The 15,324-nt window shown below is 37.2% G+C and overlaps 1 protein-coding gene across 1 annotated transcript in view; it reads left to right on the forward strand.

Annotated features, from left to right (window-relative positions):
* LOC126354378 (cytochrome P450 4g15-like) overlaps positions 1 to 15,324 on the forward strand; it is a 141,257-nt gene that overhangs the window by 96,961 nt on the left and 28,972 nt on the right. Inside the window, exons 8-10 of the mRNA XM_050003978.1 lie at positions 12,629 to 12,788; positions 13,540 to 13,649; positions 13,851 to 13,919. Coding sequence (XP_049859935.1) covers positions 12,629 to 12,788; positions 13,540 to 13,649; positions 13,851 to 13,919 — 339 coding nt within the window. The remainder of the gene's footprint in view (positions 1 to 12,628; positions 12,789 to 13,539; positions 13,650 to 13,850; positions 13,920 to 15,324) is intronic.

A 15,324-nucleotide genomic window follows, 5' to 3' on the forward strand; every position in this document is an offset into this window, starting at 1 on the left:
ACATGTGATGATGTCATTATTTCAGTTCTTAATATTGTGGAGGAAGATAGTCATGTTACCATTGACAACATCCCAATGCAGCTACTTCCTGGGGTTGCAATTGGATGCTCATCCATTGCAAAGACCCTGGCAGACCATCTTCACTATCACAAACTCTGTGCAAGATGGGTGTGATATTCACAAGCAGCAGCTGATGAGTCCGGACATAATGTATTTGGAAACGCATCAGACAGAGGGAGATCTGCTGTTCAATTGGCTTTTACTGGGGCTGGGGTGAGACCTTGATCCATCATTTGACTCCTGAGTCGAAATGTCAGGGTATTGTGTGCAAGAACCCTGGAAAAAGTGGCACAAAAAAAGACGAAGGTCACACATTTGGCAGGGAAATGTATGGCAGCCATCTTTTGGGTTTTGCTTGTTCACCACCTGCTTTGCAACACCACAATGAATGCAGAGAGATACTGCAATGTCCTGAAGGCTGTGCTAGGTGCAATTGAAAAAAAAAAAGTCCTGGAGTTTTGTCTCTTTCCTCATGACAACACTAAGCCACACACAGCTTGAATGATCCAGGTGGAACTTAGTAGATTCAACTGGGAAGTGTCCCCGCATCCTTCATATTCACCAGATATTTCCCCATTGTGTTCAGTGCTTTTTATAACACATAGGGAAACTTAATGGATGCGCCTCACTCAATCTGATCACAACCCCCCCCCCCCCCCCCAACGAACAATATCTGATCATCAATCATCAGCTTTATGCCCTACTGTATTGACAATCACTAACTCACTCTCCACTTCAGTTACTATATAATTAAACAATTTTCCCAAGTCAGTCGCATTACAACAATCATTTTCTATTTCATCTTTTTGTATTTCAGTTCCTGCCCAGTACTGAACAGTTGTAACAACTTCAGTGTTGAGATCCAAATTTTCAACAGCTTTTTGTTGCTGATCATTATTATTCTCTAATTTGTCATCTTTCCTCATAGCTTTCCAACCTAGCTGCTTCTGAGACTTCACTTCCAAACATCTCTAACATTTATTTTAAATTCAGTGGCCCAATTTTTGTTTGTTTCTCTTGTGCCACAATTACAGACCATCACAGGAGCAAGTCACAATTTCGTGATTGATTTTCAAACTCATACTTTTTGTTAAATATTATCCTATTCTGTTAAATTACTCATCAAGCTATCCCTGCCCAAAATATTGAACATAAGTCCGTTAAACTGCTAGGAATGATGATTGACCAGAAACTTAGCTGGGATAAACATATCACATACGTCTGTTCTAAACTTGCAGGTGCTATGTTCCTACTTTATAAGCTTAGGAGTAATGTCAGCCAAAACTTACTGCTGCATTCATATTTTGCTTATATCCACCCCCATCTTTCATATGGTATTCTGCTCTGGGGAAATTCTCCCAATTCAATATCCATTTTCAGGTGGCAAAAAAAAGCTCTTTGATGTATAGTGGGTTTATCTCCCAGGGATACATGCAGGGAACATTTCAAAAAACTTAACATCATGACAGTTCCTTGTTTGTACATCTATTATTGCTTACTACACATAAAAGAAAACATAGCTCAATATCCCCTTAGGTCATCTGTCCATACCCACAATACAAGACGAAACCACACAATTGATCTGCCATACTCTAGACTGTCTAAGATACATAATAGTTATAAATATTTAGGCCTTGAACTGTTTAATATGCTCCCTAAAATTGTAAAAACAGTATCTAAAAGTATATTTAAGACAACATTGGGTCAATGGCTCAAAGGTAAAGCATTTTACTCAGTTGATGAATTTAAAGACTGTAATATGGCAGATTTGTTGTTTTGACATAGAGAAAGGTACCTAAATTTGTATCAATAGCTTAGGATAGTGACATAGTGTTATCAACATGTATATGATAATGACATAGTGTCATCAACGTGAATACTCCCTGCTTAATATAAATCTGTATAATGTTTTCCTTTTTATTGTAAAATTAATAATATATAAAATTCCAAATGTGTGCTATTGTACTACACTAAATTTCATATGATTTATTTATACATTGTTATGAGAATATAACGATATTTATACTGTAATTTAACTTATTGACGAAACCCATTGTATAAGAAAATACTGAACGGCTAATAAAGATTCTTATTCTTATTCTTATAAGAATAATGGGTGAGACTTTGTCATGACATGCATGATGCACAAGACTAGAACGTTTGTTATAGAAAATGATCGTGGTGACAGTATCTGTGAAACTAATTAGTGTAATGTGGTAGCTAAATTTTGAGGGTTACTGAATTAAAAGCAGCATCATGACAGCCATGTGTGAGGCAAACAGACAGGCACAGATGCACTGATATGTAATTTCTCAAGCAAGCCTGTTTGTACAGCACATGGCAGATGTGCCAAGCAGCATAATCATGGTGACTTCACAGGAAAGTTCTGCAACTGTGAGCCAGGCTATGGAGTATTTCCACACCACAGAAGCAAGGGTGCTGATTTGAATGTGCCTTGAAGCAATGTACTGGCATAACAAGTGAGATGTTAACCACTATAAATACCATCTGATTCTTGTACAATTACGCACAGTCTGGCAGCACCCTCCATGACATTGGGGCCTTGCACATCTCCATCACACTATGGGCCAGTCAGCAGTTAACGCTGGTCTGGCAAGACTCTAACTCTGCACTTGTGGACTTAAAATGCCACAGCAGATTAGCCATCCCCTAGGCTCCATGGCAGCACCAAACTTCTGCCTTGGAGGGCAGTGGTTCACATTCAGTGTCACCATCCTTCTGCACCAGGGTGAGCTTCTAACCCAGTAGCAGTGGATACTTTGGACGATGTATTTGTCTCTGACATTGTTCACACAGCCATTCTGCTACTGCAACCTTTTTATGTCATCGTCACTGCCATTGGACCAGGTGCTCGCAGAGGGCATATCCAGAGGTTGTGCAGCACTCCAACATTGTAACTCAAGACTGAATCAAATATGTTGCATTGAACAGTGGAGTTTTCCTAGCCATCCCTGGCCAACACCACTGCCTCCACAACCCACCACTCCACTGCCTTTACACCATAGCAGCCCCACTTAACCTGGATCACTAGTGGACCTCATCTGGAAACTGGTACCAGCATACAACATGGCTTTGTAACCAGAGTGTGCAATTTCATCAGACAGTGGGATGAGTGAGCAGTTGTGAGTAGTTGTTTTCCTTGTTTTATGTGTAGAGGGATGGCATCTAAGTGAGCGATCTATGGGGATTTCATAGTTATGTTAGTACAGCCAGGGAACTGGCTGATGTTCTGCTATTCCATGGCAATGGAAATGAGCATTGCTTATGACCAATGAGATGTGATTAATGTAACTCAACAGGACATTCTGCGTGTTGTACAGTGTCAGACGCAGTACTGTAATTCGTGTTAACTGTCATCGCTATGGACATATGACTAGTCAGTGCACAGAGCCAAGACAGATGACAATAAGACATTAGAGCACACTGTAAGTATGTGTTGTGTCATATGGCCCATTGTGAGTGTAATCTGTGTTCTTTAGTGTGTAGTGGAGATAAAGGTTACACAATGGCAGTCTCAAGCACAAGGTTCAATAATCAGGATCCAGTTCAGGCATTGGTTAATGAAATGATGGAGTTAAAAGCATGTACTGCAGATTTGTGTAATGGGCTTGCATCTAGGGAAGAAGAATTGGAATTAGCCAGACAACCTACTCGTTTATTAGGTCCAGCCACAGCCAGTCTCTGGAAGGTTGACTGATGACACAGTGTCATTTTTGGATGATCTCCAGTTAGCAGATAATATTCAGGGTGGTCACAGAATCAGTTAGTACTTGTGACAAAGTTTTGGCTAGTAGGGGAAGCCAAACCATACATCAGATGTACAGAGGGACTAAGAGGCACACAAATATTTGATGACTTGTAAAAAGGTCTCCTACAAAGGTACAAGAAGCGAAACAGCATAAGGTTTCCTCATGAGCACTTGGCTGATCATCAAAGTGACATAATGACTCAGTAGAAAATTTTGTGGAGAGAATATTGAAAGTGAATGTACATACATATGAATTAGGGGAAAGTGATGAGGCAAACTGGGTCATAACCCTGTGAAATGGAGCAGAGGGCATTGGGTGCATTTTTAAGGAAATTGCTACCTGATAAGTCTAGAAGGGTGAGAACAGATACCCTGGAGAATTTGTACTCTGTTGTCAGATTAGCCATAATGTTTGAAGAGATTGGTCTAGTAACTGGACTGTGGGACAAGTGAGGAGTATTCTTCACTAATATGTGGTGTTATAGATGTGGGAGAGTGATACACATACAGAGGCAATATTTTCAATTTTAGTGCACTAGAAGTGGTGCAGTTGGACACTAACAGTGAAGCTGTAGATACTGTAAGGGTAAATAAGGGTTAATAAGCTGGTGTTAAACACAAAAGGGAACCGCAGGTCCACCGCCCAGAGTTCCCGATAAATTTCAGTGGAACTAATATGGATGTAGAGGTGGAGTGTAGTATAGTGGGAACAGTGAAGGATAAAAATCACAGCTTTTTATTGGACACAGAGGCAACTTTGATTCAGTGAACCACTCTTTATTACTTAACATACTTAAGAGCTACAGGATCAAGGTTATTGCATTACAGTGGCTCAGTTCTTATCTGATAGAAAGAAAACAAGGAGTTATTTTAACATTAAATTCAGGTAACTACTACTCTGAATGGAGAAAAAGTTCCCAAGGGGTCCTACAGGGTTCAATACTGGATCCATACCTGTTCATGTTGTATGCTAATGATTTACCATTAAATACCAGTGCTCATTCAGGCTTGTTTGCAGATGACACATCAGTCCTGATAGAAGATGACTCTCTTGAGAAAATTCCAGATAGTGTACAAAATGTTATAGGACATCCTGAATCCCTGGTTCCATAAAAATGGACTAAAACTGAGTGGGACAAAGACCCCTATAATGCAGTTTGTCTCTAAATCATCAGCAATGGGCCCCTTAAAAATAGCTCATAATAATGAGTTGATGACAGAAGAAACCCATGTGAAATTCTTGGGCCTAAACCTTCACAAAAGTCTTAACTGGAAGACACTTAAAGACTTCTTGGAAAATATCTGAAATACCCTAGCTTTTGCAATGTTTATTTTATCTGTTTCCGCTCATGTGGACACAAGAAAGAACAACTGCCATAGTTATTTCAAACCAGTTATGCAGTGTGGAACAATTTTCTGGGGAAATTCTACGAATAGTGCAAGGCTATTAATTCTTCAGAAGAAAATTATTAGAAATGTGTGCAGACCATAAAAATGAGTCGTCACCCAACATTAAAGACATTAAAAATACTAACCATTTCTCCATTGTACATTTTAGAAATTTTGACTTTTGTATATAACAACCAATGAAAATTTGAATAGTAACATTTTTACCACAGCAACGTTATTCATTACAAGGAGAGCCTGAGACTTCCCTCACATTATGTAAAGCTTTATGCTCAGACACCACTATACACGGGGCTAGAGGTCACAAACTACAAGGTAGGAACATATTCAACATGGGCCTTGGCTCTTTGAAAAGATTACTCCATAATATTTTTGTAGAAAAATGTTACTATACCATTGAAGAATTCATGGAAGACCGTTTTACAGTTTGAACAATAGAAAGACATAGACTGCTAATCTGTAAACCGTTAATATATAACAAATATTGTAGTGTTATATGTTTTATGGGAATGGGTTCAGTAATCAGGATATACAAAACTTAATTCCCATATATGTTGTAGCTTGTATATATTTACACTTGACACTGTGTCCATACAGAAAGAAGTATAACAAAGAGTATGTACCTCATGGGTCAGAAGTGATCAACCGCTCCAAGCTACAATTTGCATGAAGTTTGAAATAGTGATGTGGAGTCTTTGTGGTCAGCACTGGTAGATTTTCAGCCAAAATTGACCTTAGGATAGTTGAATTTAGAGGAATAATGTTCCAGCTGGGGAATAGAGTCACAAGTGAAATACATATGCAAGACACAACAGTCTTAATGGGTGAAGCACTTGAACTGTTGTCAGTGACACTAAATATTAATTTGCATGTTAATGAGCTCCAAGGTACTAAGAAGTTTGTCTGGTCAGAATGGCCTGTTAATGCATTGTTCTGGGTACAACAACTGGCAGAACATGATGTACAAGACACATCATGTTGCATTGTAAGGAAAAGTATAGTATGTGCATGGAAGGAACTGGACAGGAAAGTAGAGGCCAGGGTTTTTGATAATTTTGACACTGATGTACTATGGCTCACCAAAGGAAAGATGGTAGCTAATTTGTAAGTTCTGGATGATGTGAGTAGGTACTCAGTCCATGTGCACCAGGGTAGTGTGCAAACCGCCAATAAAAATGCATTGCATATGTAGTTAGAGCATCTTAATGGTATGAATGGATTCGAAATTATTCTTTGAATTTGAGGATTTGTTTTATTCTCAGGGCCCTTTACCAGAAAGACCTATAACACGGCATTGTATCTCCATAGGAAATGAGTCACCGTTACATTGTAGATCTTATCTTATACTGCAGTATTTGCAACCAATATTAGAAGAGTTCATTGATCAACAGCTAGTATATGGGATAATAGAGGAAAGCACTAGTTGATGACCGCAGCCATGGTAGTCATACCAAAAAAGTCACCAAATGGCACCAAAAGATGTAGATTCTATTGTGACTACAGATGTTTTAACAGCAAAACAAGCCGGCCAGGATGGCCAAGCGGTTCTAGGCGCTACAGTCTGGGACCGCGCGACTGCTTCGGTCGCAGGTTCGAATCCTGCCTCGGGCATGGATGTGTGTGATGTCCTTAGGTTAGTTAGGTTTAAGTAGTTCTAAGTTCTAGGAGACTGATGACCTCAGAAGTTAAGTCCCATAGTGCTCAGAGCCATTTGAACCATTTGAACAGCAAAACCATAATATATGTGTTATCCAGTTGCAGACAACATCAAAACATTTAACAATTTGGACCATTGTATGTACTTCTTTACCTTAGATCTGAGGAGTCAATACCATCAGATAGAAGTATACTCAAAGGACCACTGTAAATAATGTTCTTGGACACCTGGGGCCATGTTTGGTATCATAGGATGCCATTTGGGTTGGAAAAGGCTCCAGCAATGTTTCAGAAATTGCTGGATGGACTGAAACAATATAACTTATGGGTACATATCTAGTATGGGATGGCATCAAGTTCTGAACGTCAAGCAAACTCAAAGAGTAATTCTCAACAGTCAAAAGGTGCTAGAAATGGCAGTCTTTCAATTGGTGCTAGCCTCTTGTACACTGTGACATTATACTATAGGCTATATATGTTGCAATGTGCTTGGCTCACCTACCTACAGATGTCTGATATCAGCACATTGCTGAAAGATTCTGGAATCCACTTCTTTGTTTGTATAAGGAAAACACTTTGCCATTCCTAGCAGTCAATAGTTTTAACTCTGGAAGACTATGGCTGGGCAGCTGCCAAACATTTGAGACATGTTGCTCAATTGACATGGCTTAAAAATTTTAAGATTTTATTGAGTCATAGTGCCAGAGGAGACTCTGAGGACACATTGATAAAAAATTAGTTGTGTACATCATCTCAAGTCTAATTTTGTGCCTCAAATGGTGAAGTATCAGGAAGCAGAAGAATGTGATTTTACAATTTTTCATCACTACTGTAGCCTTCCTTCACATGTTTAAATTTGAAGCTGCATTGAATGAATGTGTCCACAGCAAAATTCAAACCATCAAAAGGTGAAGGGTGGACATACCACGTAATAATAACAGTTATTTGGTGCCAGATACTTTTGATCAGATAGTGTGTGTGGGAACTCTTTTTAAACATTTGTGATAAATATTATGACCTGTGCCTGTGAGATGTCAGTAGAAGAACAGGTACATACACACACAAACACACACACACACACACACACACACACACACACACACACACACACACAAACACACACAAGTAATATAACCATCCATTTTAACAATCATCATATATGTCTGCCATAAAAAAATGTAAGCAGTAATTTAATGCAGCATTCACTAGGAAATATGTGTTAACTGATACAAGCTATAAAAGGCAAAGCTTTAGTGTTACAGAGACAGTTCCACCAGCTGCTTGACATATTTCAGCTGTTTCTGGAGTAATAAGTGGCCACCTAGCTGAACATTGTAAGCTCACATTTAACTTCTATTTGCCACCTATTTCTTTCCATTCCAGATTTAGATATGAAGATAATAGCAAATAAAGGAAATGTTACCACTATAAACATTGAGAAACATATCTCTTCATATTTTTCAGTATGCACTTCTGACACAAATAATTTCTCCTGCAAGCAAATGCACATCATGCTCTACAGACTGTCACCACTCTTGTATGCTGTCAGAACTTAATTCTTGTTCCATTCTCATCACTATATTTACCTAATAAATATTCATCAACAACATTCCTTTTTCTTCTATATACCAGTGGCAACAATAATGAAAGAAACACTTATTGGTAATCAGACAGAAGTCACAACACAGCCAACAATAACAAGAACAAACAACAACAAAAACCTTTAACATGTGTGCATGGGGGTGGGGGGGGGGGGGGTGGAGGGGGTTGCATGAGTGATATGAGCAGGGCAGAAAGAGAGAAATTATCTTTGACTATTTTGCAGTAGGATGTAAGTGCAAAAAGGAAGACATTTGGGAAATAGTTGGTGGGGCTGGAAAGAGCATAGACGGGGACCCTAATTATTTGATTGAGGGTGACGGTAAAGACAGCTTCAGCAACAAGACATACTGGTGTTGGGTATGTATCTGTTCTGAGATGCCATGACCGGCCTCATTTTAACTCTCCTGTTAGGAGAGTTAATTTTGAAGTGGAGCAGCTGCTTGGGTCAGATATGGGGTTTCATGTAAATATGGTTCCTGTTGACTGTATCAGTAGGTGGACTATATTAGGTAAGGTCTTCACCTCAAGAGGAAAGGCTAGGCTAATAGCAAACAACTTAAGGGGTGGGGGGCACTATCCCAAGTGATAAAATACCAGTGGTTACAAGTGACAGAACAACACTTTTTAGGGTAGGGAGAGCAGAAACAAGGTATTTTCAGAGACAGGCTAAAAATGACATTGATAAAACAGGCAGCCAGAAAGCAAATTTTAGTGTACACAATTCATGCAAACAGTCCCTGATTGAAACTGAAGATATTCGAAAATTGACAGAAAAATTAGGTTCATCCAGTTGTAACTCAGCCAGTGCTCAAAATCAGTTATATTTATTGCATCAGAATATCTTAGGACTGAGCTTAATGAGTTGCTTATTTGTGTTGAAGAATTATAGTTGAGAAAAACAGTTGATATAATCTGCCTCTCTCAACATCGTGTCACCTCTGGTACAGATATTTTAAATGTTACAGGATTCAAGTTAGCTTCTTACTTCTGTGGAGAAAATATGGAGAAAGCAAGAGTCGCCACATTTGTCAGAAACTGTTTTAATTTAAAGAATATTAATATTAATCAATTTTGCTCAGAGCAGCACTTAGAAGCTTGTGCAACAGAAGTAATATTTCATAAGTAGTCCTTTATAATAGTAAGTATACCCAGAGCACCTTGGAAAACTTTAACTGCTTCATAAAAAATCTGGGAGGTCTTTTGCCCCACCTCACAAAAAAAAACATGGAAATAGTGGTTGCTGGTGATTTTCATGTGGATTTATTTAAAAGTTCTGTCAGTGAACAATTATTGCAATCAGTAACACTGTCATTCAATTTAATTCCTACTGTGAATTTTGCAGCTAGGGTACATAAATGCTCTGAGACTGCTGTTGATATCTTTGTAGACAAATCAAGGAAAAAAAGTCATATCACAAAATCAGTAGCAAATTGGCTATATGATCATGACAGGCAGAAGCTTGTATTAAATGTTGAAACTTGTCAGGATAAAAAATGATTAAATCTGAGTACAGGAGGATAATAAATCAGTCAAAAATTGAGAATTTTAGGAGACTACTCAAAGACATGAACTGAATAAATGCTTACAATACTTCTCACTCAAATGGAAAATACAAAACACTCATTAATAAAATTACTTCCTCTTTTGAAAATTGTTTTCCCATAAAGGTAACTAAAATTGAACAAAAATCTAAAAATAAAGCATGAATACACAAGGAATAAAGATGTCATGATAGACAAAAAAAGACTTTATCCACTATCTAGGAACAGCTCTGATGTTAGAATTTTAATGCATTACAAAGAATACTGTAAAGTATCAAAGCAAGTAATCCAGAAATCTAAGCAGCTATATAATGTGAAAAAGATAGTTACATCTGGCAACAAAATAAAAACTGTATGAGACATTGTGAAGACAGAGACAGATGGAACCAAAAAGGAAGAGGTGAAGACAGCTTTAAAAATTATTAAGACATTGGTAATAAGTGCATGTAGTATTGTAAACCTCTGAAACAAGTACCTTGCTTCAGTTAATGACAGCTGGGGTTATCAGGTTCAGTAAACAGTGCAATGGAGTATCTGAGACCAGTCTTTACAAATAACGTCAGTAAAATGAAAATGCCACTCACATCTCCTAAAGAAGTAGCATCCATCATAAAATACTTAAAATCAAAGTATTCTAGTGGTTATGATAACAGATCAACAAGTTTAATCAAAGAGTGCTCATGCACCTAAGTTATTTGTGAACATATCAATGAAGTTGATCAAAGTGTGCTCATGTGAGCTGAGTTCTAGGTTAAATTATTTGTGTAATCAATGTCTTATTAGTGGAACATTTCCAGACTGGCTAAAATATGGTGAAGTTAAGTCTCTTCACAAGAAGGGGGATAATGAGATACTGTCAAACTATAAACCAATTTCACTTTTGCCAACTTTTTCAGAAATATTTCAAAAGGTTGTGTTCAAAAGCCTCCTTAAGCCTCTGACTGCAAATAATATATTGTCCAAGTCACAGTTTGGGTTCCTTAAGGGTTCTGATATAGAGAAGGCTATTTACACATACAATGAGAATGTCCTTAATTCATTAGATAACAAATTAGGGGACACTGGCATTTTCCGTGACCTGTCAAAAGACTCTGACCGTATGAATCACAGCATTCTCTTAAGCACATTGGAATGTTATGGTGTCACCAGCAGTGATGTGAAATGGTTCAAGACTTACCTAACTAACAGAAAATTAAGTATGTTTTGTGAAATACCTGTGAAGTAAGCAGTCAGTCTTCATCTGATTAGTGTCCCTCAAGGTTCTATCTTGGGTCTGTTGCTTCTTCATGTGTACATTAATGACCTCTCATCTGTTACATTGCCAGTTGCAAAGTTTGTTTCGTTTGCAGATGATACAAACATTGCAATAAGTAGGAAGTCAGTTAGAGATTTAGAAATTTTCACTGACATTAATAAATGATCTGAAGCTAATTCACTGTAATTAAACTTTGAAAAGACCCACTTTATGCAGTTCAGAACCTGTAAGAGATTTCCTTCCAGAATGTGTATTATGTATGAGGACATGCAGATTGAAGAGGTTACCATTGTTAAATTTCTGGGATTCCAACTTGATAATAAATTCAGCTGGGAAGGGCATGCCACAGAATTTCTAAAGTGCCTAGACAAGTCTGTATTTGCAAAGAATGATGTCATATGTAGGAGTTTGCCAACTTTCATTGTATTATGTCATATGGAATCATATCTGTGGTAACTCATCAAACCAAGCAAAAGTTTTTAGCATTCAAAAGCATGTAGTAAGTCTCATTTGTGGTGTAAATTCAAGATCATCATACAGGATCCTGCTTCTCAGTACATTTATTACTTAATCAAATTTTTTGCAAGTAATATGTTTCTATTTCCTACCAATAGCACACTACATAAGTGCCAATACTAGGAATAAGAACAATCTGATCTAAAATCACTTGGCTTGGTCCAAAAAGGGGTCAAATATTCAGGAACACACATTTTCAATAAATTGGCAGCAACCATTAAAAGCTTGGTTTCACATAAAGCACAGTTCAAACACAGTTTGAAAGACTTTTTGATAGGCAACTCCTTCTGCTCTGTAGAAGAATATCTTAACAGCAACTGTTAGACCAGCTTAAATAAAAATGTCTATTAGATTTCAGTTTTGATAGCACTTGGTCACACCTGTTGCATAACTATGTTTCATTCTGCCAGGGTATTAACTCTGTAAATATTAACTGTTCCATTTCACTGTAGTGTATTCACATATTTCGAAAATCTCCTGACAAATGACCAGGATAGTGAGTATTATATTCAGATGTGTTATGTTTTTTATTTTAGATTTTCTGACTTTTTCCACCCCTGACAAGAATGATCTCATTTTTGGGTCTATGGAATGAAAATTGAGTCTCGTCTAATCTATACCCGGACCCAACTTAAAAGAATGTCAGTTATTTCAACATGACTTTCCATTACTACACTTTTGTCTTTCTTTCCACTCTCTCCCCTTCTTCCATAACTCCTCAATCTATTCATCCCTCAACAACCACAGACATATGTAAACCTCTGGGAAATAATTTCTGATACATAATGTCACTATTTATTTGGTTTTTTGTCATCGTAACAGGTAATCAAGAAGAAGAAAGAAGAATTTCTCAAAAGGAAAGAGAGCCCAGTGATCAATAATTATGAGGCAGCTGAATACCTTGAAACAGAGAAAGAAGCTCAGAAAGGAACTTACTTTGATCAGAGCCAAGGCTTAAAAGATGACCTGGATGATGATGTTGGTATGTTTATTACTGACAACGAAGTCCAAAATTATTTCTCACTACTATAAACATAACTTATATTTCTTCTATTTTTCAATATTTTTGTCCTTTCATACTATTTGAATGTGGTGAACTGCCACAGCAGTTAGAGCAGACTGTGCTTTAGATGTGACTGACTGTTACTGCACTTTATTGCTGCAGTAAAGTTGAGAGTTGTGCATGTTTAGTGTTTAACTGTGATGAACTTCTGTACTGCTACTACCACATTCCATCACTGTCACATTTTATCACTGGTTCCAAATACAATAGAAGATGTTAAAAATCAAGTTCTGTTGTAAATAATGAAATTAAGCACTCTTTTATTCTCTATGATGCAAAATATCATTAAAATGAATGGATGACAAAAATGTTGTCTGAGCTCGTATTGTAAATTTGTTTATGTGCCTCTGCTAGGAAAACACATTACATATGAGCAAAATTTTATAAGTATTGCTCCTAACTCTTCTAGTGCCTCTTAAAGACCCACTGTAAAAAGAAGTGATAAGAACTTGTAACGACATAGGCCTTTCTCAGCACCTAGAGCACAACAAGCAGCATGAGAATGCAGCAAGCAAGGACTATCTCCTGCAAGTTGCTCACTGCAGCCAAATGGTTAACAGTGCTGTAAATTTAATTTTTCTCATTTGGCACTTATGCTACTACACAATATTTTAGAGATATGTCATGAATAAAAGGTCAATAATTATCTTAAGTATGCTCTTCTTTACAGGTGAGAAGAAACGGATGGCATTCCTTGACTTAATGATTGAGTCTGCTCAATCTGGAGCTGTAATATCTGATGATGAAATAAAGGAAGAAGTTGACACCATCATGTTTGAGGTGAAATTCTATATACATTATTTCTGAATTATATCATGTCTTTTATGTGTTTATAGAGCTTACACAAAAGTGAAATTTTTAGTAACTAGACATTAGGCTATGCCATACCATTCTCCCCTTTAATTAAATGGTATATTTACATAAATTAAAGACAGCAAATAAAGAGTAAACTTAAAATGTCATTTGCTTCACATATTTCAGGGACATGATACTACTGCTGCTGCCTCTAGTTTTACACTGTGTCTTCTGGGTATCCATCAAGCAGTTCAGGTAATCTTTATAATTCTAACACTGAATACAAAGAAAAAAATAAATGAATAAAAAGTGTAAAATAAGGGATAAGTGATTTAAAATTTTGTGTAGGGTGCTTTTACAAGGGGCCAGCCGTGGTATCAAAAGGAAGTTCTGAATTTAATAGTAAACTAAAATAATCATTTTTTTGTGGTTAATACTGGTTTTCCGTAAACTATCTAATAATATATATCCAGAAAACAAATGCTACAGATATTCACACAGTATAGAATATGCAAACCTTAACTCCACCTACAAGTTATTCACCAGAAAATGTGGAAAATGTAAGTGCCACAAGTTTCTTGGACTATGGATCTAGGAGGACCTGAGATGAGTCCAACATACAAAATACATAATCAGTAAACTGAACAACATCTGCTTCTGCATAAAGGTTATTTCAAGCTGCATATGAAAGAAAACAACAAAAATATGTACTTTGCCAAATCAGAATTTCTATTGCAGTATGGCTAACCTTCTGGTTAAATTTGAGTGCTAGCTTAGTTCTTTCAAAGCCCAATAGAGAACTGTACAATCTATGGAATGTGCACCTGGCTGAAATCCATGGAAACCTTTATTTTAAAAACTTCAAGTATCTAACAGGTTAAAAACTTATATGTGTACATTATTATTGTAGTAATATAATGATAGTAGAAAAGTCCACATATTTTGTTAAGTGGAAATAGTTGAATGTGTTGCATCCTGCATAAATTGAAGTAATTGAACAGCTGTAGGGCTACAGTTAAGTGCATTGATGAAAATTACATATATATCAGGTGGTTATGATTAAACCTTCCCGTTTAACATGTTATAACATGGAAACTAATTACTGCATGAATACCAAAGTTGGTAGGATTAATGACAAGGAAGTGAGGAAGAGAAACAATGTAGATTCAATTCAACCGAAACATTTTTAATGTGCTGCTATGGTACATCATACCATTACATACCAGTAGCATTACTGCTACAAAATGGGTTCAATATGCCACTCATCAGTGTCCAGAAGAGTCTGAGAATGCAGGATTGCATTCTGCACATCAGAAAAAAGCATGTCTGTAGGATGCTGGCTATCTCTCTTGATATGCAGTGCTTCATATCAGCACATGTCTGAATGTTCCCCTGGTAAGTCCTGTCCTTCAGGTAGCCCCACAACCAGAAATCAAAGGGAGTGAGATCAGGTGATAATGTCAGCCAAGCATTTGGAAACAATCCACTGATAATTCACTTGTTTCCAAATAAGTTTAAGTTTCAGAGAAACAGGTGAACTCCATGAGCGTTGCGCAGTGGGGCCCATCTTACATGAAAACTGTTGAGTTCAATGCGTCTTTCTTCTGTAGAGTAGGAATGATATGCTGGTGAAGTATACCGCAGTAATGCTGGCCAGTCA

Source organism: Schistocerca gregaria, chromosome 3 (genome assembly GCF_023897955.1).
Source record: "Schistocerca gregaria isolate iqSchGreg1 chromosome 3, iqSchGreg1.2, whole genome shotgun sequence".
NCBI lineage: Eukaryota > Metazoa > Arthropoda > Insecta > Orthoptera > Acrididae > Schistocerca > Schistocerca gregaria.